Raw genomic sequence first — 27056 nt, 5'->3', positions numbered from 1 at the left:
CATTTTTTTATACTCGTCGCAAGACAACAATAGTTGTTCGGCGAAAAATCAAGAAGAGTGACCTCTCAGAACGGAAGTTCTTCATCGAATGACAGAGCAGCAATTGACATAATGAATGCAATTTCATTCGAAGTAATACGAAGGATGAAGAGCATTGTTACCAGTGATGAACGATTAACAGCGAGAGACAGTGCATTACAGAATCATACAAGAGGAAAAGAAAGAAAAAAACATGAAGCGGAAAGAGGAAAGGGGGAAAAAAAAACAAATAAGTAAAATGTCTGTAACATAACTGAAATGAAATTTTCCTTTTACGACAAGAATGGTTAATGAGATTAGAATCCGTCTAAACAAAGTAGATAGAAGTAGGAAATAACGAAAGAAAACATCCAAGAGAGAGTGCACCGGCTTGGCATCTTCCAGCGTCTTATTAAAGAAATCGATCTGACAATGAGTATTTCCGTGACACAAGCTCCTCTTCCCCTTCCTTCCGTTATATTCATATCTCGTCCTACGCGTTCCTAATTGTCCAGGAAGAAATATATTTCCATCCTCCACTGATATAATCTTCGATCTCTCTGTGACGTATCCTAAAGGCAATGTCAATACATCTAGAACATAGTATTTTTTTTCCTAACCGCGGAGATGATATCCTTTTCGCTTTCTTCATTCGTCATGTTGCTCATTTATTATAATTGTCTATTATGCTCTATATCTTCATTATATGAGATTCTATATTCTCTATTATATTTGCATTGAGTTATATTTATTACGTATTTAGCAGTAGAGATTTACTGCTGAGAAACACTTGGCACTGAAACTGGCGTTATTGATCATCAAAAACCAATCGATCGTTATCCGTCGAGAAGCAAACCAAGTCGGAAGATTCCGATATGACTTCAAAGTAATCGTGGCAGGCAGACGCGATAGGCGGGAGTGGTTCTTTACAGAAGGTGGGCGAGGGCTTTTTTTAGCGGATCATCCAGTTCCAATCGGTCGTCAACGTAATCTGTCTGGCCCCTGAGGCCTGGGCGATGTTGCTACCACTTTGTTTCTGAGAAACAGCATCCGCAAGGTGGATTTTGCGGCCGTAGCTACGCAAATTCGTTTGCTCGATCCATCGACAAAGACGCTCTGGATCACCTCTGCCTCGCAAACATCAATCATCCGAGCTGTCATTGAAGATTGAATTTCAGTCTTCTCATAATCCGCCAAAAACCGAACGTGTTCCGTTAGATAAAATTTTATATAAAAATATTATTTAGTAAATATCAATACTTGTAAAGTTTCGCGTTATTACTTAATGATATTATACTAGTCGATAATAGATATATTTGATGCGCTTTTGTTAAAAACTAAAATGATATTTTTTCTATCAAAAAAACTTAATCTATTACCATATATACATAAATCGCCATTTTATAAAAACTGTATACGTGTTAATATTACAACAATAAGCACAAGGAATATTAAACAGTATTTATATGCTGACATTTTTTTATACTCGTCGCAAGACAACAATAGTTGTTCGGCGAAAAATCAAGAAGAGTGACCTCTCAGAACGGAAGTTCTTCATCGAATGACAGAGCAGCAATTGACATAATGAATGCAATTTCATTCGAAGTAATACGAAGGATGAAGAGCATTGTTACCAGTGATGAACGATTAACAGCGAGAGACAGTGCATTACAGAATCATACAAGAGGAAAAGAAAGAAAAAAACATGAAGCGGAAAGAGGAAAGGGGGAAAAAAAAACAAATAAAGGAAAGCCCGATCGGTCGATTGCATTCGTATTATTGGAACGTCGCGTTGATGTTATTATTTACGAGACGTCGTTAACTCAGACGCGAAACTTTGCATCGCGCGTGCACGCGCGCATGCGCGTTAATTTTTTTCTCCATTAATCTTTATCCCGCGTGCGATGGGGTCGTCATAAATATGGATTACGGAAATGCGTATTCCTGCAGTCGCACTTATCTTCAAGGAGAAATAATCGCTTTCGTTTTCTCGGGAATATTTCCAACATTGATCCCGAATGTCACATGGCCATACGATTCACGAGCTGTACAATTTGCGTTTTCCCATAAGAGAATTTCCGCGTTTACCGTTCGGCAGTTTGTGCCGCCAAGAGGTAACTAACGGATAACCGCGATATTCGGAGAAGGTTTCGAGAAGTTTTTCAAGGACTGACCAGTATCCTCCAGTGGTCGAGAGGGCACGACGAATTCTACTCCATTTGCAATGGAGCCGGAGAGTCAAGAGCTGGTCTAATATGCTTTAACTCTCTACCAACGGCAGGCAGCAAACGAGGAGAAACCGATGGAAAGAATCTAAACGGAGACGACCGAGAGGAGAGGAGGGGAGAGGAGAGGTGCACGATGGAAGTTACAAATATTCATAATAGGAAGCCGAAGAAATAAGCTGATTCTGCAAACAGCCACTCGTTGCCATTGACGGGTATTCCGTGCTCGTTAGAAAAGACAGAGAGGCAGGCGGCAGACAGGAGGGCATTGAAGGGGATAGAATTTTTATCTCACCCCTCTCCAGTTTTCCTGCCTTTCATTGAGCCGGCCCCGGGTCGGTCCGAGGATACATTGAGTCTCTCTTCACGGGCGAATTTCCGGGGAAACAATACCAAACGTTTATAGTCAATTAACAGACGAGAAGGCGAAGGTTCCCTTTTAATGTACCTTACTCTTCACGGAAGCTTCGGGAATTTCATGAGAACGGATAAAAAGGATGAACTGACGTCTCGAGAAGACAGCGTCACGCTATAACGACCATTTAAAGGTCTTTTTCGAATATTTAATTCAAAACGAATCTGCTCGTGAAGATTATAGAAAAATAATATAAATAATCACATTTAAATCTAAAGAATTTTGCTTTTATACGTGGAATAAGATTTCTAATATAATGCTGTGATAAAGATGTTAATGCTGTAAAATGGTGATTAAATGGAGATGCGTTAACACACACAACTTTCCCATTAAGTAATTTTCTATTGAACAATTTATTTATTTGAAGTACGGAGATATAAAAAGCAAATTATCTCTCACCTTTGAGGGTTTTATATAATTGTATAATTTTAAATAGTTATTTAGTTGCATTTAATAATAAATTATTTACTTATATTATACTTTATCTTAAATAAAGTGAAGCAAGTGGTCACATGTTCAAAGAAATAAATTATTAGCTACGAAATACCATTAATCTTTGCAAATGTACTGTGCTGTAACTAATATTTACTCATGAACCATCCGTGTTCGTGTATGGTGATGCAATGGCTATTAAAACTTGGTGAAGAGAGACTAGTTACGCCGGTACATTACATACGTGCCGGTGAAGGGAAACACCGAAAGGAATTCCCTCGGAAAGGGGTTGAACACGTCCTTTGATTTATGATCCATTCGAGCCAAAGCACAATAATGAAAGATATGCTCTTTGCGGTAATTTGTCAGCGAATACGAAATCCGGGTAAGCTACAACATATTCTTTCGCATACGATCTGTTTTTATATGCTCTCGTATAAAGTATAAACATTTTCAGCTGTTACATCCAGGATGCTATTCGTCCGCTTACTTATCCAGGTTTAGTTTAGTTATTTGTTCTGTTATTTCAATGGCACGTGTTAAACAAAAATTGCTAGTAATTCATCGAATAATTATTTCAAGTAAATAAAGTTCAATAAAGAGATTTAATTATTAGAAGCTATTACGAGAAGAAATCGAGTATCCATTTAATTTAGTATTTTTAAGTTTATTAAAACGACTATAATCAAACATAAAATTTGTCGCGCCATATTCAAATAACCCTTGACTACTTATAACAATATACCTAGGTGACAGAATCATTATAGGTTTGGAATGTTTTATAGCCGCAATTAGTAATATCGTCATTAATATCTCTCAGCTTATTGGGGTTGATTATCTTCGCGGAAACTTCGTCGCGCGGGTGATGGCCCCACCCTTAGATTTATGATCCCCTTTGTCGAAGTACAATGATGGAGGATCTCCGCTTTCAACGCGCGATTCATCGTGCGATTCGAACTCCACGGAGGCCGGAAAATAACTCACCTCACCTACCGTCAATCCACCTATCCTACCTTTTTTCTTATGCTTGTTACAAGACACACCCTCGTTTTCCAGAATGGACGACGGTCCATACGCGTTATTTGTCATTCGGCGACAGTGTAAAAATCCCAGAAGCTCGCGCATCTTTTTTCCAGATGGAATTTCATCAAGCAAGCTTGATTTATGAACCTACACGAGCCCACCAAGTGACCATAAAGCACTCGATAAAGCACCCGGTTAAATAGCAATGGAAGAGATTCAACATGACAAATGACTATGATCGAAAATATTAATGCTTTTGTTTTTTCCGATATATATCGGAAGAAAATAAATGCTTTGTGTACAAGAAAAAAACGAAATTTAAAGATAAATAATTTATCTTATTATCTCATCTCAAAGTATATCAGGCAATTTCCACATGCATTTAAAGAACGTGCAATAATTTTATTTATATTCTCTCTTTTTCATCTGATATTATTCATATTTTATGTATTAACGCTCAACACTATAGAAAATTCTCGGAAAAAACAAAAGTCAAAACAATTTATTAGTTCGTAATAAACAACGAGTTTATTAATGCATCTATAAATCACGATCTGAATCAGAATTCTCGCTTGATTACTCCATTGACTAAGTAGAGCATTATAGGACCCGTATATCTTCGATAATCTGCAGGATGTTCTCCATTTAGTCGACACGAGTGCTCCCTTGGGCCACTCTATTTCGCGATCTTGTCCCTCTGAAACTTCGTCTAATAGTGTGAGACTGCGTTTTGTGATTCATAGTTTATTGCTCCACAAATCAAATATTTGAAGAAACCCGTCATGTCATGTGAGATCATGACAAATGAGTGATCATGGAAAAAACGTGCAATCCATTTCGTGCGAAATTCATATTAAAATTTGTTTAGAGCAAAATTATTTGAAAGAAAAAGTTTTAATTTTTTTATAAAATTTACAATAAATTTTCGTTCCATATTTTAATTACGTTACAACTTGCGCAAATATTATACATTTTAATTTTTATACATTTATTTGTGTGTAACAATTCTTTTTTTTAAGTATTTTCTTTTTTCTCTTTCTCTTGCTTTCCCTGAAAGGATTAGATAGATCACATTTACTCTGTGCCAATTGGGAAACGAGATTAGATTAATTGTCGGAAAGAATTTTGTTGTGTACTTGATGCGATTACGAGTTATCATTTCCACATTTACAAACTGACGATTGCACGTTTTTCTCGAAACCATCGTATATATAAAACCGGACCATGGTGTTAATCAAGAGCAGAAACTTTTTACGAGGGTTACGTCGAGACGAACGATGGTGGCCGGGAAGGAGAGGGAAAGGAAAAGAATGAATAGCAACGATACTCGGCATGATGGCCGATCTCCATGCGTGGAAGGCAAAGCGACTGTATTGTGGTATGGCGAATAATAAAACGGAGAGGGATGATCAAGTGAGTGATCGACTCGAATGGAGGACAGAGGGTAGAGTGGCCGGTATCTTCTTCCGTCGCCTGTGGCCAGATTAGATTGGCCTACCCTTCGCTGTCGTCATCGTGGTCGTCGTGGTCGTCATCGGAGATAGCTCCGTTCCCAGCATCCTTCTCCGAGATGCGACATGTTCTCTTTTTCTTGCCGTGTGTGTGCCAATGAAGCTTCTTCGAAGATTACACCTGTGGCTCATACCACGGCGTGGGATATCAACCGACGAGAAAAATACAGGCCATTTTTTCCAAGGGTCCGATTTTAATCTATCTTTATCTTCCTTATATATGTTGCGATCTTAATTTAAATCTTGACAAAATCTCAAAAGAGAAATCAGATGATTCCAGGGAATTATTCTTTCCTTGAGCCGATGGCAAACAATAGTTTCAAGCACAATTGGATATTGCCGACAATATGGCGCTGTCATTTTCAAAATTTTTACTTCTCTGTGATTTTTGTATGAACGCAGTTCTATATCAAGCAGTTCCAATGTCCATCAGATTGTCATCGTAATCCTTTAATTTGCGTTAATGCGCTCTGTCAATCAACGTATCGTTTTCATCAACGCGTCGTTCCCAGTGACTGCCACCGGCGTACTCGTTGGATAGAAACGTCGATTGGAATGTTAGTAATTAATATGCGCATATATTTACAGAGTTGTTAGAATTTAATATTCTATTTAAACTTTATTAGACAATAAGAAAATAATTTAATAATTATTTCTTAAAAGTTTTCCTTAGCGGTCTGTTTTGTCTTTTGCGTAATAAATCAAAGTTCGAGCATACTAGAAGTAAAGTTAGATTTGTAAAGAGAGAAACGTCTTGTATATATGTTACGTATCTTCAGCCTTAATTAATAAATGTGTGGTTCGTTGGATTAATGAAATCGTTTTGTTCTAAATCTGAAGCGATGCATAATGAAATCGCTCTGTAGCGAAGCGCGTTCAACTCGTGACATGAACCGACGGCTTTCGCTTCGTGATCCACGCGCGTGGAAAACAGCGCACATAGGGAACCTATATAAGCTGTGACTGTTTATCGAAACGTCACGTACAGACGACCTATCAAAACCAGAAGCGCGTTGCTTAAGCTCGTTCCCTCTCTGTTCTTCCTGTTTCATTTAGTTCTTTTACGTTCAGTTTTGGAAACATATTAAATGTTCGCGGTATATTTATGCGGGATATTTTTGGCAGTTGAGCCAAAAATCGCAAAAAGTAATTTTATTTATGCAAATTAAATTTGTAAAATTTACACAATAAATTATGTCGATATATATGCAACATATAAAATATAATGCAAAATGTTAAAGAATTACTAATCATATACATGTATTTTTAATTTTGTAATAAATAATGTCTCTTTTACATCGTTTCAAATCTTTAAAATTTTTCCCTGCGAAAGTTGTGACTTTTTGAGTTGTGACAATTCTCCAGGGGCGCGATATTGCGTGATTGCAAAATTGAACGCATTCGCTGTCGAAAGTTTGAAGTGCGTTTGTCGTTTTGACAAAGCAGTTTTATTTTTTTTAACTATGATGCGATATATTTGTTTCACAGGCCGATGGTTACGAAACCAATCAGTGCAACCCGCTCAAACGGAAGAGCAAATGCACAAAGGGTCACGTGTTCAAAAAAAAAGAAAGAAAGAAAAAAAAAGAATTTTTTTTTGCAATCCTCGAAAAAGACGGTGTTAAAATTAGCTCGCGGTTTCGCCTAAAATACTTTTCACAATATCAATATCATTATAAAAACACATAATGTATTCTTTTACCGCAGCTTATATCCTTTTGATTAAATCATTCATATTAGTTGTTTGAAATATTAGCAGCATTTAGTTTTTAAGTTTTAAGTTTCTTTTTAGTAGCTCTTATGTGTGTAGCGTTTAAATTACATATATATTTTTTCTAATAATGCTCGGATTTAACAGATTTTATGGATAAATTGAATGAAAGCAGGAAGATTTACGACCAAACAATATTCTAGCATTATAAGTAGCTTCAAAAGTGAAGTTTCCTTGTAAACCTCTCTTCTACAAAATTGAATGTTCTCCAGGTAATATGCTGCACATATAATTGCAAAATACTTAAAAACTTGAATATTTAAAATTTTAAAATGCGCTTGAGTACACTTTAAATGTGACGTGTAGGATTGAAATTTCGCATTATAAAACTTCATGCATAGTATATGTATTTTGCTAGTGAAACAATTTAATGTTGAATAGTTAATTTTGTTAATTGTTAAAAGCTTCATTAATTATATTGTAAGTGCAGCTCAACCGCGCGATTCCTCTATCATGTGACTCGTTTCATATCAGCAAAATTAAATTAATACAACGATATAACTTACGCATTAAACTTACGCGGCTGAACATCGCTGAAGTCTCTTCAAGTACGAAGTATTTCACGGCGTAATGCCAATATCACGTAAATTTCATTAACTAAAATTATCCTGCTGCTTTTGTGCTCGAAAATAATAGCGGAAATAATATCACAAAGAAAGCCGACTAATTAATTTTTATTATGCACGATAAATGCGAGTCACTACATGGACGGTTTCATCATAAATGAGTTAACGCACAATGTTTGAAGCATTTAATTACATTCAATGCTATGCATATAAAACAATGAGCAATATAAATCAATTAATATTTCTGAATTAATCAATAGTTTTAATAGTTTATTAAACCTTAAGTTTAGTTTTAAGTTTTAAGTTTGAAAAACTCTATTATTTTATTTATTTTGCGAAGTTAATTACAACTCTTGAAAGATATTGGTATAAACCCGTACGATAAAAATTTTAATTTATCTCGTTCGACAACTTTAATGTTAGATCAATGCGCGTGTAAAGATCATAACCGAGTCATTTATCTCAATGAAATATTAGCTGAAGGTAAATTAATTTTCATCGGATACCACATTGCGTGCTCGCTTTGAAAGAGAACAGACAACAGTCATACTAACGAATCGCGAAACGTTCGCGCGGTCGAGTGTTCGGCAAGCATGCGAGTCTTCCATTTTTAATTGGGTTACTCAAACTAATTAATTCTCGGACACACACACACAGAGGAGTGAGCAGAGTGGCTCTCATTAACGCGATACAGAAGAATTAACGGTGGAAAAATTTATTGACAGACAGGAACATGTCAGTAATTTATAGTCTGTGTAAATGCATGACGTGCGTAAAATACTTTCTCTCTCTCTTTCTTCCTTTCTCTCCCATTTTTACTATAACGCTTTTTTTTTATTTTGAGCTCCACTTGTGGATATCGATTGATTGGTTTCGTTGTCGGTTCTCACGCGCGACGTATTCGCCTCATTCAAATGCATGACGTTCTAATAATAGATGCATCGCTATTTGTTAACATTCTACAAATTATTAAACTTTTTAATTATGCAATAATATAATTCTGAATCGACAGCGGTAACAATAGCGATAACGTTTCATATTTCAAGTTATAGCAATTTTTTTTCCATATCAAAATCGTTTATCGTACCTTTCTATGAATTTTTTCCTACTTTTCAACGTTGAACGACAAAATGGAAGAAACGTACTAATAAATATTAATGAGAAAAAAACGATTATTATCAACATGCTTCTATATTTTGCATGTTGCAATAATTTGACAATTATTGTTTCATCACTCTCTGTCTTCATTGTAAAATATATCATAGACAGTCTCTATGCAAAGAATAAGTAAGTAAGGAAAAAAATTTCCTTTTAATGCAAATTTAAACAAATTTAATATGAAGGAAGACATTATATAAAAGAGAACATTATAAAAACATTATTATGGGTCTTGAAGAGAAAATTGTATAATAAAAGGAGATTTAATTAAAGACGTCGCGCGCGTAGATGACGATATGGAAAATAAATTTAGAGTTATAAAATAATTATTTTAATTTATTTTATTTACTTTGGATTTATCGATAAAAAACTTGCAGTATGAAAAACGGTCAAAACGTAACAGATTAAAAAATGGGACTAAAATTTGTAAGAAATATATTTTATAAACAGCGATTTAAATTGAAAAAAAGAAAATATCGGATGAACATTATATCATGAATGCTGCAAATTAATGCAAGATATAATAAATATCATTAGGACATTGCGATTGCTTCTATGATATTAGATTTAATCAATTCTGACCGATTTAAAACATTAAAATGTCTATTATGACTTGCAACTCTGACAAGAAATAGTCAGTTTCGAAATAAAAATGTCTCTTACCTCTTTTTTGGAGTATTCCGATATTATCGATAGCGAATATCGCCGATTAATAAAGGTTGATAAAAATAGCACCGTTGAGGGATGATTATATAATCTCGTTCCTATTGAGAAAAAACGATCGCGTCAAAGGAAGTTTTTATGGAACGATATGATACGCGTTTCGCTCGTTGGACGCGACTGACAGCACCGTGTTGCACCACGTGGACCCCAACCACCCCGTGAAAAGCTTCACAACCGTAGAGGGGGAAAGAGGATCATGCGCGATGCTTAGTTCCGTCTGCTTCGAATCAATCTCTTCTACACGTTTCGCTCGCTTTGTCTCGCTAACCGCATAATTAATAATATTTCGCTGCTCCAGTCATTGATATGGGGAATCGTTTTTCCAATTCACACAATCATATTTAATAGATGCGTTAAGAAGTAATTTTTAAATGAAATTGAAAGAAAGATCGCGACGATTGTAGTCAAAATAAAGAAAATACTCTATCTCAGAATGGGATTTCAGAGGCAATTTTTGTAAAAGGTTATTAATTATCTAGACTTGCTTGAATTGTTACGATATATTGAATTTCTCTTCGCTGTAATTCAAGCTACAACCAGTAACGGCTTCCTGTCCGATCGTTAGGAAGGACATAAACATAGCCATTATCCTAATTAGGACTTCGTAAACCCAAGTGGCCAATAACTGTCTAGTAACCAATAACTACGCTCCTATTACATTTACTCTATATACGAGCAGCCAAATAATACAGATATTCCGAAACATACTCATCATTATTATAACATATTTGACATTTATATTTTATACAATTATGCAAGACATTCAAGAATAAGCTGAGAAAGTTTTGATTAGTGAAATTTGAATTTTCTATAATTTTCTATAATTGTAGTTTAAAAAGTTTCGATAAATTCCTCGACATTCCGATAAACCGAAACAAAAAAAAATTGAGTTTACTTTTGGAAATTAGTTGTCGCGTCAATTCCAAGACGGTTTATATGTACATAAAACTTTATTAAAGTATTCATCACAATTTATGTAATATGAAACAATAACACACATATACACATAAGTATATAGTTTCAACTATACATGTGGCACATTCCAGAGATTAATCGTTCCGCTTGTCAGTCTCAACGCGTCAAAACGTACTACGTCTCTTGTAAGCGGAAATGCGCATGTTACATTAGTGCTCGCTTCGACTCTCTTGGTCGCCGACAATCTCTCCGTTATCTCCTTCTCGGCCTTTTGGTCCCGACATTTGTAACAGGCTGAGCCCGCAAACTCATCCCGCGTTTCTCTCATCGTATAAGGGTGGATGGCGGCGTGATGTTTACATTTCAATTATCCAACGTTTCACTCTGTGCCATTATTAGTATTTGCATCATTTAGCAGGCGCAGAAAGGAACGTGCCTCAGCACCGACTCGACTGCTTCGTCTGGTTTCAGAATTGTTAAAAGGAGAAGGGGTTTGTGCGCGCGCGTGAGTTCACGTCGAAGATACGAATCAGTTGGTTATCTAACCATCCAACGCGAACAATTAATCAGGCGTGAAAGTGAAGCTTGTGCTGAATTTTAATCAATTATTTACAATCGACACGCTCTCGAGTGTAAAAGCGATGGTGAAAATGCAATCGTAGATTGCTGCCAAATTTTCCGATCAATTTTCCAATTTGTATCTAATTTTACGTTACTGCGACGATCGAAGTAAACGAATATTTTTTTTTTCAGGAATTATCAGAACCTAATTTTCTATGAAGGTAAGATTGCCAATTGCCTACAATAGGAGCGACAACGCGAAGTAAAATGCGGGATTGCCCAATATCCCGTTGGGGAAGTAAGACTTAAGTCCATGAAACGACCGGAAGAATCTGTAATGGTAGAGAAAGATTGCCTAGTCCGAGAAACTCTAGGGAATATCGGAGAGATAAAAGACACGTTGTTCCCTCTTGTTCTATCGGCGGAAATAGGATCTTCGAAAATGATCGTTAGCCGTTCTACCCGCGAATTTTATGACGATGTCAACGAGATCACTATACTGATATTGACCAGTTCTTTATTTCTCGTCTCTATTGGCCCATTGTCGAAATAAAATCTTGTCCAGCGGTTGCTCTAATCTTTTTAGCTTAAATGATTCTTATGATAACATCTTTCTTTCTCTATTACATCAAGTTGCTAAATTTAACTGCTTTCATATGATATTGCGATGTGCCATTTTTTTGTTAATTTTTTTTTTAATAGATATACTTTAACAGATATTTTTGTTTTCACATATTTGGCTGTTTATATAGCAATAAATATGCGCACGTCTTGTAAAAAATCCAATAATTACTGATGTAATGGAATAGAAACTCAATTATAATTTAGCCAATTTTATTGTTGCCCATCGTGCAAGATCAAGGATATGCACTTTATCTATTACATAAAAAAATCAAATTAATCAAAATTGTAGGCCTTGTAATTTTCAACGGTAATATGACGCGATGATTTCATAAACGACGATGATCTAACATCATTGTATCAAGATCCACATCATTGTGAAAAGAGAGGGAGAGAGAAAAATTCTTTTGCTACTTCCGCTACCGTCTTTAAAATTTGTACAGGCCAGCTTGTTTCCCCTGTCATAGTTATAGTTAGGTATCTTCCTTTTCACGACCACCCATTTCTACTCAAACTTCGTGAATATCTGATCATCGAAGAGACGAATCGTCTGGCTATTCGGGTTTGCGGGTAACTACACTTTGCGCGGTTCTAAGGGCTGATAAGATGACAGTCTGGACCAAAAGGAACATATGGAGAGGACGTGTTCACCAATGCTATCTCTGTGCAATACAAGAACGAATCTCCTACTGCTTCGTCATATAAACTAGAATTGCAACAAAAGAAACTGTATTGAAGACATATTTTTTTCTTTACGTGATTACGTAAAATATTTTTGGTGAAACAAAAAGAACAAGATAAGTATATTGTTAACAATCTTTTTATATATAGTAAGAATTATATTTTAATATATATCGTATTTAAAATAAAATTTTGTTAAAGTAATCATATAAACAGCAATTGTACTTTTCTCTCTCTCCCTCTCTCTCTCTTCTATAATTATTACTTATATCATGCCAGAGAGACAAGTAATAAAAATATTACGTTCTATATAAAATTATAATTTTTTCAATATGCTATATAGTTTACTATCTTTTTAATTTATTGTTTTTACTTTGTAAATAAATCTAATAAAAAATAGAGGAGAGAAAAAGAGTTTAATTCTCAAAAATTTTGTTTCGCAATCAAATCATGCTCAAAACTACGAAAGATTTTGCTCATCATGCGAAATACCTTTCGTGTTTCAAGGACAATGGACTGCTCCGTTATCACCATTCATCGTGCGATATATATTGCACACCAGCGCTCTTTAAACCTTTTAAGTCAGCAACACGCTGTCGTACCGCCAACTGGAATGGAAAGGCTCTTAGCAGGTGCTTTAGGTGGGCGTGTTCAACCGCGATATAGTACCTTTTAACCGCGGAAACGCAGTAGAAAGCACAACTACGGCCCCGTCGACCTTTTTCCTTCTCTTTTCATCTCCATCTTTCTTTTCTTTCATTGCATTGGCCACCCGAAGAACAAAACTTTCTCGCGATGCCTTTTTAGATCTTTACAGCGTGTAAAAAATAATGAAGTTTTAGAATACGTTTCAAAATAGTGATAATTGTGGTTCACCTCCAACATTCAAATATATCTGATACTACATATCCATTGTCTATTTATATGAGAGAAAGAGAGAGAGAGAGAGAGAGAGAGAGAATTTGACGTAAAAATCTTATCACGTGTTATTCCGTTTATAACGTATGCATAAAAGCTAAATATATATTCACTTCTTGAATACGTGCCAGCTTAAAAGCCGGAAACATTCCGCGAAAGGTCCAAAAGCGAATCGCGTCTAGCCGAAAAAAATTCACGAAAAAGTCAGCGCTCTAAATATTACAATCCCTTTGCTCGAACGCGAACCGTCACGTTGGACCCCTCGCGTGCATACAAGGCGTTCTATCCGCGATGCGCTATGCGCAGAAACCCCGTAGTTCGCCATAAAGAAAATCCGTGACGGGTCTAGCTTCCGGCTTTCCTCCAGAAATGTCCCCTCCCCTTTTACCACCCCGTTCATCTTTCTCCAAAAAGTATCGCCCGACACCGACCTGCCGCTATATCAACCTCCTTGCATATGTACATCATCCCCTTTTACACAGCGGGAAGCGAGATACGCCCTTCGATGAGTCTGTCTTCGCTCTCTAATGGTAAAAATGCGTTTTAAAAAACGGATTGATTATCTGAAAATTACCACAATGTTGATTAAATTACTATGTGGATTAATCAACATCATAGCCACAGTTGTGAACCATTGAATAACACTAAAAATTTGTATTTTGTTTTATTCCAAAAACGGACAGAACTTTCCGGTAGACCTAATATATACATATACAGAATGTAAATTTATATTAAGAGTTACACAATTATTTTTTTCCTGGAAATGTATTTATGCAATTTTTTACATATAATGTTCATCTTTACGATTATTTTTACAATATGTAAGAATAATAAGAAAAAGGAAATTGTAATATTACAATATTCTCAACGATAAAAAAATAATAGTAATATTTATTTTCAAAATACGGAAAGAAAAATCTCTCTATTGATTTTTTAACTGTTTTAAATTTCATAATTTTTAATTTTTTTCTCTCCTTTTCTCTCTTTTCTTTTTTTCTGCATATATATTTATAAAATACAAAAAACAGCGAATATGTTTGATTAAAACCACATAAAATAATGTAGGAATCCTTTCATATCCATTGTAATCGAATGTATATATATATACTAGTAAAACGGATTAATATAATACACGACTGTGAATATACATATCAATATCCCCGATGCCATTCAATTTTACTAATCCATTATTTGTTTGAAATTCAATCACTGATAAATCATCCATTTTCGGAAAAGTCGGAAATTGATTATCGCCAATGTAAAATAAAATCATAGTCTGAAAAAATATCTGTATCATTGCATACATACGTGATTCGCTTCCGATATTGGAATAGCATCCGTCGTTTCCCCATTTTCCTTGAAACTGCACGGAGTAACACCGTGAGAAGTTTTCTCCTCTTCGACGGACTACTCGGCATGAGAAACAAGAAGAAAAGTGTGTGGCAGAACGGACACGAATGGAACTGCTCCAACGGCGGGAGAGTTTTACCGTAATATTTGAGATCATTTGAAATACTTTCAAAGAGTGGGCTTGTGTCCAGCAAACGAAAAAAGATAAGGAGAGAACGAGAGAGGAAAGAAGGAAGAAAAGAGAGTGCAGACATCGCGTTCCGATCTCCATTCCGAAGGAAGACCTTCTTCTCTTTTATGTCTACATATCTCTATCTCTTTTCTATGGATACAGTATGCTTACAAGTTCGTAAATCGATACAGTTTGATAATTTCGTTTGAAAAATATCCATTGGGTATCTTTTATAACGAGTGATGCTATAATTATTTTGTTCGATAAAATAATAACGCAAACTATCGATGCGTTCTTGAAATAGATATCTATTTCTTTCACGTATATTTTAGTGCATTCGTTATCGTAATCTCGTGTCACTCTCAGCGAATTGATTTAATTACAATTTCCTACAATAGCTTTTTTTATTGAATTATCCTATACAGATCACAATTTTATATTTTCTCAATCTTATATCTTTGGATTCTCATATAATATCGTATATACCTCTCTTCTTCTCTAATTTTTTCAAGAATTCTTTCCATAAAATTTATTTATTTATTAATATAAAAACTCAATATCTTTGTCTATAAAGTTGCATTGCTAAGAAATAAGAAAATGCCATATTATTAAAAACACGATTGTAATATAAAATAGCATTAAAAAATTAATCAATATCTCAAAATTAAAAAAGAAGACAGCTTAAAAGTCGTGCACTTTGCATTATATTTACTTTATTTTCGTTTTAAAAGCTTTAAGTTTCGCTCTTCTAAATCCAACTATCACCGTCTCTTTTCCAGGCCTATCGTTTCTCTTTTCGCGTTTGTCACGGGCAATGACAGGATATTAAAGTAGAAATAACGCGTAGACTGCAGACTGTAAATATCCGGTAGTGCTCGGCTTGCCTGACGTTCACAATGAACAGACGGATAAGCCCCGCACAGCCAAAAGGATTCCCGAGCCGGACATGGACGGCTGAGAATCTCCGTCGTCCGTATGAAAATGCACCGCAAAGTTTATTGCACGCCCGCCGGTCTATGAAGTGCCGGTCGAGATAATAGCGTTGATGAGAAAGATATAAATTACTTGGTGCTGCGAATAAGTGACAAAGGCGGCGAGCTGCTGTTTTCCTTCTCTTGCATTGACGTTATCATATATATTGCGCGAGTTACTCGGGCGTTCATTTGATTGATCGAATACACGTTTCATGGTAAAAATAGCAATAACTAATGCATTAACTATTTTATAACTTTCTCGTCCCTATTTTTGTGACATTAATTTATACAACGTCTTAACGAACACATGTAAATATCCAGAAAATTTATGTATTTATTAATATAAAAACTCAATATCTTTGTCTATAAAGTTGCATTGCTAAGAAATAAAAAAATGCCACATTATTAAAAACACGATTGTAATATAAATAGCATTAAAAAATTAATCAATATCTCAAAATTTAAAAAAAAGACAGCTTAAAAGTCGTGCATTTTGCATTATATTTACTTTATTTTCGTTTTAAAAGCTTTAAGTTTCGCTCTTCTAAATCCAACTATCACCGTCTCTTTTCCAGGCCTATCGTTTCTCTTTTCGCGTTTGTCACGGGCAATGACAGGATATTAAAGTAGAAATAACGCGTAGACTGCAGACTGTAAATATCCGGTAGTGCTCGGCTTGCCTGACGTTCACAATGAACAGACGGATAAGCCCCGCACAGCCAAAAGGATTCCCGAGCCGGACATGGACGGCTGAGAATCTCCGTCGTCCGTATGAAAATGCACCGCAAAGTTTATTGCACGCCCGCCGGTCTATGAAGTGCCGGTCGAGATAATAGCGTTGATGAGAAAGATATAAATTACTTGGTGCTGCGAATAAGTGACAAAGGCGGCGAGCTGCTGTTTTCCTTCTCTTGCATTGACGTTATCATATATATTGCGCGAGTTACTCGGGCGTTCATTTGATTGATCGAATACACGTTTCATGGTAAAAATAGCAATAACTAATGCATTAACTATTTTATAACTTTCTCGTCCCTATTTTTGTGACATTAATTTATACAACGTCTTAACGAACACATGTAAATAAGTGATACTGAGAAATGCATTGGAATATTTTTGCAAATGTATAGACAAGATATGTGTCTTTTTCATAGAGAGAATAAAACATATGCGCACAATTTCCCGAGATGAAAAACATCTCGAAAATTGCATATTTCCTTAGGTATTATGCTAATCAAAAGTTTTACAGAAATCTTATATTCCTTGTCGGAATAGCCGCGGAACTTCTTGAGAATTTAGAGCTCTAATATAGAGGGACTACCGAAGAATTTATGAATTTCAATGACGAAAGGCAATATCACGCGGCTATTCTTTATTGTAGCTAATAAAGAAGGCTTTAGGCCAAGGTTTATACGGAAGTCGCTTCTTTCCTTACTCGCGATTAAATCATTTTTCTTTCTCTCGAAACATTTTAATTGTTGAAATTTGATAGCGGAAACGTATACAGAATTTTTTTGCACAAATTCTGAAAGGGCAAACGGCTAAGAAAATTGCAAACTCACTTAACTGTAGCGTTCATTTTAGACTTTTTTGTTGTGATTTTATGATAAAAATAGCATGGATAAGTAACTAATTAAATTGGATTTATCTGTCTATAAAGATAATTTTACCTTAAAATATTCCAAAAGAGAAAGGAGAAGCAAAGCAAAAAAAAAAAAAAAAAGAAATATCTCTGATATTTTTCACAAATAAGTAATATTTTATAAAAAAATTTTTTTTCGATTTTTGAGTTTTTCCTTCCTTCCAAGAAATTAAAAAATTCGTAAGCTAAGTACTGTGCCTATAGCGTTTGCAAGAAAATCCGTCCCTAAGTTCTGTTTGATAGCAGCGGCTTTCGAGAAAGACGATTTTACATCGTCGAGCAAGGGGCGCGTAACTGACGTTTGTCAGAAATAGCCGAAACTACATCGAGCATAAAAATATTTGGAACCGTCACAAGCTCTTTGACTTTGACCTGGATCGAATATTTCTCGACGCTCGATTTTCTGCATCTAGAAAAACCTTGTTTGCTGCGAAGAAAAAAGGATAGGATGAATACGAGGGATATGAGAAGATCGTAAGCGAGAATAGAGAGAAAGAGAGAAAAAATCGTAAATGCTATGCGGAGACTCCATCGGTAGTCTGGCTGGTGAATTCTCTCGTAAAAGTGAGCCCGAGAGAGTAATAAAAGGAACGACAGATAAGCCGCTTCGTATTGCCTTTCGATCGATGGCATGTTGCATTGACGTATGTATGTATGTGCCGAGCGAATTCACGCCGAACATTTTTCGGTGATAATTCTCGAATTCCTCGCCAATATCTCTCCGTAATCTAGGACGAGAATATCCGTAAGATATATTTCCTTGCGACAAGATAGATCGAGTTAACTTGATAATGTGTATAATTTTTTTATTTCTTTTAAATAACTGTGTAGGTTTCAGCGCGAGGCTCTGCTTTTTAAGCTGAATTTACTTAAAACTTTTAGTCGATGGATTAATTCAATTTTTTATTTATAATATCGTTCATTTTGCAAAGCATTCTTTGGTCAATAGAGTCCACGTTTGCTAAACTCCTTGCGCCAAAAGCCACTCTCGTCGCATTTACATCTACGTCATCAACACGCTTACGCCCGCGCTCACGCTCACGCATTCACGTCTCGGTTCAAGAAACGAAAAAGAGGGGGAGAAGGGCGGTTCGCACACACGACCACGAAGAGGTTCAACGACCTGCGGGAATGCCGGTACACCGGCAAAGGCTATCGTTTTAAACCGTGTTCGGCAATCTCGTAAGACTCTTCGCCGCTGCTGTACGTAGAGGCGTACTTTTGATAACGGCGACCACGAGAAGGGATTATGAGAGATCGGTGGCGAGCTGTAACGGGATAAAGAAACGACATGTGTACAAAACGGGTGTGTACTAAAACCGATATAATTTCAGTGAGCTCGATCCTGGATATTACAAGACAGATATTTTATGCGGATTATCCCACATTTCATATGCTACAAATAAGAATAAAAAAATCTTGTTTTTTGTATGTCTGTAGCATTGAAATGAGAACTTGTCGAAGTTGTACCGGTTTCGCTAAGGTCTTTATAACGAGAACGGTTAACCAGTTCGCTACAAATTATACTTGACCTACATGTAGTATGACGCCAGCATCCGATCGTCTTCGGCGATTGTCTGATAATGTAACGCCGAAGTCTCACCGCTATTATGGAGATGGGAAAATGAAACGTGAGCGGATAGATCGATTTTCCAGAATGGTTCGACGTGGTTTCGTGGTGAATCGTAATTCGGAGATGAACCGGTTAAACGTGATTTTCGTTCTTTGTTCTTCGGCGGAGCGAGTCGATTTCATCGCGAAAGTTTCGAACTCGAAAGAGTTAAACGCGCACATTTGGATTTTGTCCTTCCCCTCGTTTTCGCGACGATGCTTTCACAAATCAATGCCAATCGTGGTAATCGCGAACAACGGCGTTAAGAGATCCCTTGTAGTCGGCATACAGCAGGAAGAAAGATTGAGCTTTCGTCATCTTTCTTTATTTGAACCTTCGTGATAAAAGAGCGCTACAAAATACCAGAGAGAGAGAGAGGGAGAGAGAGGGGGAGGGGGGGAGAGAGAGGCAGTGAAAGAGGTCGGCGGCTACGCGTCCCCGAAATCAATATGGATACCTACACGTCTGCGATATATCCCGCACGTGCTTGTGCGTTTCGGGACCTTTCGACATGTCTATAGGGTGGTCAACGTGTCAAGGGTGGAAAGACACCCTTCTCCGTGACAAACTGCCCCATTCGTTGTAATCTACGCAAACGAATTAGATGGTTTCTACGTCATTGGCTATTGTGACCAATTTATACTTATGTATACTCATTATTTAGTTTCATTAATGTATACGATGACATTATTATGCCGCGTGTGGGCAACGAGATTCTTGCTCGAATAATTAAGAATATAAATATTTTCGGAAAAATAGTCGGTGTCAATAAATTTTTAAGAAATATATATTTAAATAAAAAATATTCACACACACACACACAAAATAATTTTTATAAATTTTGTAAATCATATTCATAAATCAAATTTGTAAATTATTGTTGAGTTTTGTTAAGACAATTTCTGATTGTTTACTGTCACGCACCCTCGGATGCCTACTTCAAGATCGTATTTCTTTGACACGACTCTGCCTTTGTCATAGCTTTAATAACTTAGTAAGACACAGAAACCTGAGAAAAAGAAACCCAAGGTATGCCAATACATCATGCTGCTAGAATGCGTTTATTGGATTTTTCCCGACTAAATTACATTCCCCGCGATGGTTTATCGATTTGATTTTGAATTTTAAGAGAGCGCCGTGATTTCTTTAAAGCTCCTATGTTATTACAAAGTAAGAATATGATTAATAAATATAAAAAAGTTATGTAATAATAAATTTATATATAATACAATCTAGAAAAACATATATAAACTGAAAATATATTTATAGAAATATCGATATTTTAATTTGCAATGACAATACGTTTGATTAATGAAATAATGGATATTTCGAAATCAGTATGTAATTTTCAAAGAACTATTTCGAATGAAACAATTTTTCTGGTACGATGTATTTCCGTTAACCGAAAGTATCGGTACAATGTGCCTCAGCTGGATATCTCGCAAAAAAATTCGGACCACTATTTGACACCTCGTAAAAGCATCTCATATAATTGGCAATTAAAGCAGGTGGCTTTGACAATCTATCTACTCGCGATACTTGAAATCCCGCATGTGTGAACACGAAATTGTTCGCGGAGAATGTTCTGACTTCGGCAAATAAATTTCCGTTAATTCGCGCGCTGCTTTTTTTGTAACACTCTGTCGAAATAAACGCCATCCAATGATTTCGTTTCAATTTAAACTTGGGGTAAAGGCTTCGGGGGAAGGACCCTTTGAAAGTTTCCGCTGTAAATTTTCGTTTTACCGTAGCAAAGTGTCCTTTGAGCGGGAAAGCGAACTATTACAAAAACCACACGAAACAACTTGCGTACTTCGATTGACTGCCATTTTATGCATATCAAATTTTTTAAACTATTATCATGAAAAATTGTATTGTATAAAATGGTGTTTTATAAATAATTTAGTAATATTGAACTATTCACATATTAAATTTAAAAGATATGTGAAAACATAAACATAAGATTAAAAGAAATTTTTAGCAATATAAACTATATATGCATGTATAATAAAAACAAAAATGATTTTTTTCCGATTACTTTTTTCAATTTCAAAAGTAAAAACGGTATAGCAAAAAGAATATGTATTGTATATTGTATGTTTCTCTTTTTTCCGCTTTAATCTCGTTCGTGAAAGATTTATTCACGGTGACTATCTAATAATATTTTATTATTCTCGGATTTTTATGATTAATCAAAAATGCGATTCCTTCTCTCAAAAGAGAGAAGGAATCGCATGTTAATTTAATTATTTCCTGATTCCAATCTTTCTTATCCTTTTGAGTGCGTGCTTATCCTTTCCATTTGCGGTCACCGAATAGATCGGCATTAAACTCGAATAAACAAAACTCTATTACTATCATATGCCTCTATAGACATTACGAGCACTCATTATTTACATCATAATCGTAGAATATATCAATTTTTAATAAATATATTTGCAGTATATGTGTGTGGGAATGATACAAATTACCCCAGAATTGATTTAAATTTAACGATATTTAATTTAAGGAAAATTCTTATAAACTCAGTAAAATAAGAGATTTAAATTATGCATTATTGGATAATACATTATTTGCATAAATAGAGTTAGTTGTCAAATTAATTAGTTTGAGTAAATCTTGGCGAGAATATATTTTGATACCAGGATTCCCCCTGAATATATATTAATTTTATCTCTGGACAAACATAAATAACGTTCTCACTTGCAATCAATGTGTAAATAAAACGCGTAAATACTGAAATAAGTAAACAAATCAATAATCATTTCAACTATATTATTTATATTAGAAATAAAAAGCTTGCATCTTTTAATATATATTTATAAATTGAATTCCCCATTAAAATAATTAAATTTACCAACAAAAGAAAAGGAATTGTGTAACACAAAACATAACATTAAAAATATCGATACTCGACTGAGTGCTAGTGTGGGAGAGTGACGAAGCCTCTCTTAACCAACCGAGCGTGATTTTCGCCTCATTTACGTCGGCCGTATAAATATAAATGTTGCAGGGGCGAGATGAGATATACGCGCATTTACGGCATGTTACACTAAACCCTTCTTTGAAAGTCTGATCTTCTCTACGATGGGATATAACAATGGGGATTTGCGAAAGTGTGCATTAAGTGGGTACGATCGTTGAACACAGGGAGGCAAGTGATTCGTCGAATTTACGACTCATTACATTGGAGATTGCTCATATCCTCCGATTTCGTTGCCACGAATCTACAACTTTATCGTATTTATAAACGGGAGATTGATAATTGATGATTATATGAAAATATGTGACCGAATGTTTACGAATCAATTATTAAAACTAATTATTTCTTTTTCTTTAAATATTGCACGAAAATTTTTTTAGTCATAAAGATGTCCAAATCCTATTTTATCCATGACAATGTTTCTATAACAAAAGATATAGCAATAAACATTGTTAGTGCTTTATTGTTCTTATATGCTTTTCTACAACGTATGTCCTTTCAGGAATGTATAGATAATACATTAATTAGCATCCTAATTAGCATAGCACGTAATATAGGGGAAATCCTGGTATCCTCGCCAAGTCTACTCAAGCCTGCATTGAAGTCTACCAATTAACAATTATAATTGGAAACGTGTTAATAATATATGCATATTTCTCATCTTTTCTCTAAATTTTCTAATAAATATTAACATTTGATAATAGAGAGACATCAATTTATGATAAAATGGATAATTTCATGGTACTTTATACATCAATCGACAATCAATTATAAAAGAGAAAAAATGATAAGAATAACGTACAATTTTATTCACATAAGATTATAATAGTTTCGACAACATTAAAAAACGATGTACTATACGAGGCACCTTAATAAAGTAATATCACGGGAAAAATGCCATGAACAGCAACACGTACACAGACTTTTCCCACACACGTGCATCCACACATGTTGGAGATTAAGTAGGAACTTCCTAGCCCGAGTTATTCTCGCTCGTAGGCAAATATTCAACTCTGATGAAACTCAAAGCCGAAATTTTGCTGATCCCTTCAGGCTCGAGAGTCATTACTAGGTTTACAGTAATAGAGGAGATTATGAAGACCGTTTGATTCCTTCAACACATGATACTTAGTTCGAGCTAATTATAAAATATATTTGCCATTGATTGCAAATGATATTAAACACTGATTTAACGCAAAATAAGATCATAAACAAAAAAAGCATCATTATAAGATCGGGACAAATCTGAGTCAAATCGACGCAATATTTTTTTTATATAAGACACGATTGGAAAACCGGATATTTCAGAATAACGGCTTTGGAGTAATGTTTAAATGTTTTAAAAAGTTGCGAGCAGAAATCTATGTAGTTTCACGCTCATCTCGTATACAATTTGAATATAAAACTGGCGGATTCATCATGCATGCGAAACGGGGAAACAAACAAGGCGAAAATGGGACCGCTGGTATATGGTTGCGCGCCATTATCCTAGGATCTTATTGCTTCTTATTATGCGAGGAGGCGTGCTAGAATAATTCGTCTTGCCGCGCATTACCGGAAAGAGCGGGTTTTACTATCGCCGGAAGGAAAACAATGTCACTTCAGACGCATAATTTGCTATCCTCATAAAATAATAATATTCTTACAGGAAAGATGAGAAATTAGAAGTAGTTTTTAGTGTATGCAGGATCACGAGAGAAATTACTTACCCTAAGGATCTCCAGTTGGGATCGTACAAAGTCCGCGCGACTGGCAATGTCAGGAATCGCCACAGGAAATGAACCCATGTACTGCAACAGAAAGAATTTTTCGTGTTAGAGCGATGCATTAGAAAAAATTTACTATATAGGTATAGCTTTCACTTTTACATTTCTCTCTGAAAAAATTTAGAAATATTAAAAAGTGCGACGAAATTTAACTTGATATAATTGTAAGCTAAAAGAAATTATATACAATAAAAATATGAATAATTCTAAAATTTTTCTTGTAAAAAAAATGTGTGTTTATTATTGTAATTAAAATACCTTCGTTAAACACGCCTACCATCCCATATTATCCTCGCGTGCTTAATAACGATGTTATACGCGTTCGCGTTTTCTATCTAATATATCTCTCTTATATCTATTATATTTTTGCCGAGAAGTAATTATCAGTTCGTCGACGTAACTGTGGTTTGAAGGGTCGTCAGCCCAGCCCAACGGAAAGCTGCCAGACGGCGAAATCACATAGCACGACAACTATAACGCCACGCACACGACGTTGGAAAACAATAAAGGCAAACATTGACCTAACCTACGACAAGAATTTAATTTCCTTTTTCCGTTTCGAGGATGTTCGCCCACCGGAACGTGTGCCCTCCTTCTTCGTAGGCCCGCTATTTCCTTTCAATAATCAATTTGGCTGGCGATCATTCCTACCCTCGCGCGTCTCGAAACGAAATTTTCCAAATTTCGTTCCTATTCTTGATCGATAGATAACCACTTTTCTTTCCATTTAAAGAAAGATCACTAAAATTTTTCCTAAAAAATTTCTGCGTCGATTTAAAATATGATTTATTCATGTTTGTAACAATCTCTAATACTTCTGGAAAAAATACCTCTCGAAATTTAAAAAAATACATTCTAAAATATAATCTATTGAAGTTTATATTTAAATCGGGCACGAACTTATGCAATCACCTGATATATGTCGGATTTTTGTATCTCAGGCACCGTCGTATCTTTCGCCTGGCCAAATGTGTCTCGCAACGATTATATGATCGATAAAAATAGCGACCCTCTCCAAACAACGACGATAAATAAAAACCTAGAGGGTAGGTTCCAGGGACGTAATAAATAAGAGTACCTAACGCAATTATGTGCTTATAGAAGGCACATATATTCCCTTCCCATAAATAAAAAATTGCCAGATATTTGCAATTAATGAGAAAGAGTTATAATTTCAAAAAGTACTAAAAATAAATAAATACCAAACAACGGAAAAGTTTAATAGAAAGAAAATTACGAATTAAACTATGATGGAAAATATAATGCACATGATTTACGATTCTCTCACGATTCTTGCGTTTGCGAATGTTTCATATCTGACAGCATTTTGATCGATAGATTTGTATCGCAATATAATCCTGGTTTTAATTCTCCCGGATGATTCTCATTGTTGTGTTTCATCGAACTTGTCTCTGGGAGGATCTTCTCCCGGAATTGCTGGGATTTTCCTGAATTATTATGCCACTGCAGAAGAGCGACTGGAATATCCACCGAGAGAACTCCACAGGGAATGGATGTTTTATAAAAATATCGGGGTGGAATAAGCTGTTATTGTTATGAATACTGAACGTGATATTATCTCTTTTCCCTAACTATTCATAGGTCAGTATTGAGAAGAGCAGAGATACAAAACAATTTCAGTATATTCGAGATGAAAAGAATATTTTTTTCTCATAAAACATTTTTGATCAAATACAAAATGTCACATTTAAATACGTTATTGTATATATATTTGCTAGAAATATTAATTTTACCTACCTAATTTTATACGTACGAAAAAGAAATATTTTGTAAATCTTTCTCTCTAAAAATTCTTTTCTTATATTTTCACACAAACTAATTAAATTTTTTAATATATCTTTTTTAAGTACGTCCATTTATAGATTAAAACGGGGTGTATTATATAATTTGTATTATATAATATATATATATATATATAATTTCTTTTGTTATAGCCTAGTTTTGAGATAAAAGTCGATTCCGCGTAAACAGCGTTGCTACTATTATTGCAATTACCGCATTTCCACTAGCGTGAGCAATCGGCCGTGCTAATATCTTGCAGGCATTAAAACGAGCATTAAAACGAATCGATTGAACGATCACGACAATCGAAGAATGTAAAAGCCCGTTTCTCCACGACACTCGCTGCCGCATGCTGCTGCTGCCAATGTGAGGGATCGTTACGATTATTACGGCACCATAAATCCACGATATATTTCACGGTGGCGAAATACACTGGTTATTTTATTCGATCGTTTATATCCAGCTTGAGCTACGAGGTTCTTCTCCACATGCGTGTAAGTACAAGCCAGATGATGCAATGACGCTGTCATCCATTTTTCGATTTAATATGCAAAGCAAGGCTATCTTATATTTCCATATTGTGTATGCTTCATAAAATCAAATTAATTATGATAATAATTGCATCCACGTATAGATAAAAAGAGATGAGTTTTCTCTACTCTAAATGAAAATTTCTTTATCACAAAACTTTTTTCTATAATTTGTTTTTCTCAATTATAATCAACCTTGTCCCTCACAAATTCTTGGTTTTAATTATTCCTATTTACTCGTCCTTTTAACGACACATTTTATTAATTGTTCGCCGTTTTGTAGATCCCAATAACCGGCAGGAAGTCAGACGAAAATAATCGTAACTCTTTCCGCGCTCTCATCGTGTACTGGTAAAATTGCGGCATACGAGCTGCTAACGAGCTCGTTGACGAAATTTTCGTCACTATAGCACCATGGAGTACCTAATTTCGTCCGAATGCTGGACCGAGAACACTTGTTCCACTTTCGTTGAAGAACCGAACCGCGGTTGCGCGGAAACCAACATAATTCATTCTTTTACCGAGCAAATTTTATTAGCACACACAAGAAAAATCACCTGTTGCAATTTTTTATAAATAAATTTAAATATACACTTTAAATTAATATCACTTGTGTGGTAGTCATATATTTTGATATATTATTAACTGAATATTAGTGATATATTTTGTGTGTGTGTATATATATA

At 35.2% G+C, this 27056-nt stretch overlaps 1 protein-coding gene across 9 annotated transcripts in view; it reads right to left on the bottom strand.

Moving 5' to 3' along the window:
- Nucleotides 1–27056, bottom strand: part of LOC115238218 (tensin-1-like) — a 95562-nt gene that overhangs the window by 31961 nt on the left and 36545 nt on the right. For 4 of the 9 annotated variants that reach the window (XM_029811830.1, XM_029811832.1, XM_029811829.1 and 1 more), the window contains exon 2: nucleotides 23981–24061. In XM_029811830.1, the coding sequence (XP_029667690.1) occupies nucleotides 23981–24058 (78 nt within the window). In that variant the 5' untranslated portion in view covers nucleotides 24059–24061. Of the gene's footprint in view, nucleotides 1–9782; nucleotides 10135–23980; nucleotides 24062–27056 lie in introns of those variants that run through there. The other 5 variants (XM_029811835.1, XM_029811834.1, XM_029811836.1 and 2 more) reach the window with 2 other exon arrangements.

This window comes from Formica exsecta, unplaced genomic scaffold (genome assembly GCF_003651465.1).
Source record: "Formica exsecta isolate Colony F162 unplaced genomic scaffold, ASM365146v1 scaffold33, whole genome shotgun sequence".
Classification (NCBI taxonomy): domain Eukaryota; kingdom Metazoa; phylum Arthropoda; class Insecta; order Hymenoptera; family Formicidae; genus Formica; species Formica exsecta.
Note: the sequence above shows the minus strand (reverse complement) of the source record. Positions and strands in the feature narration are given on the sequence as shown.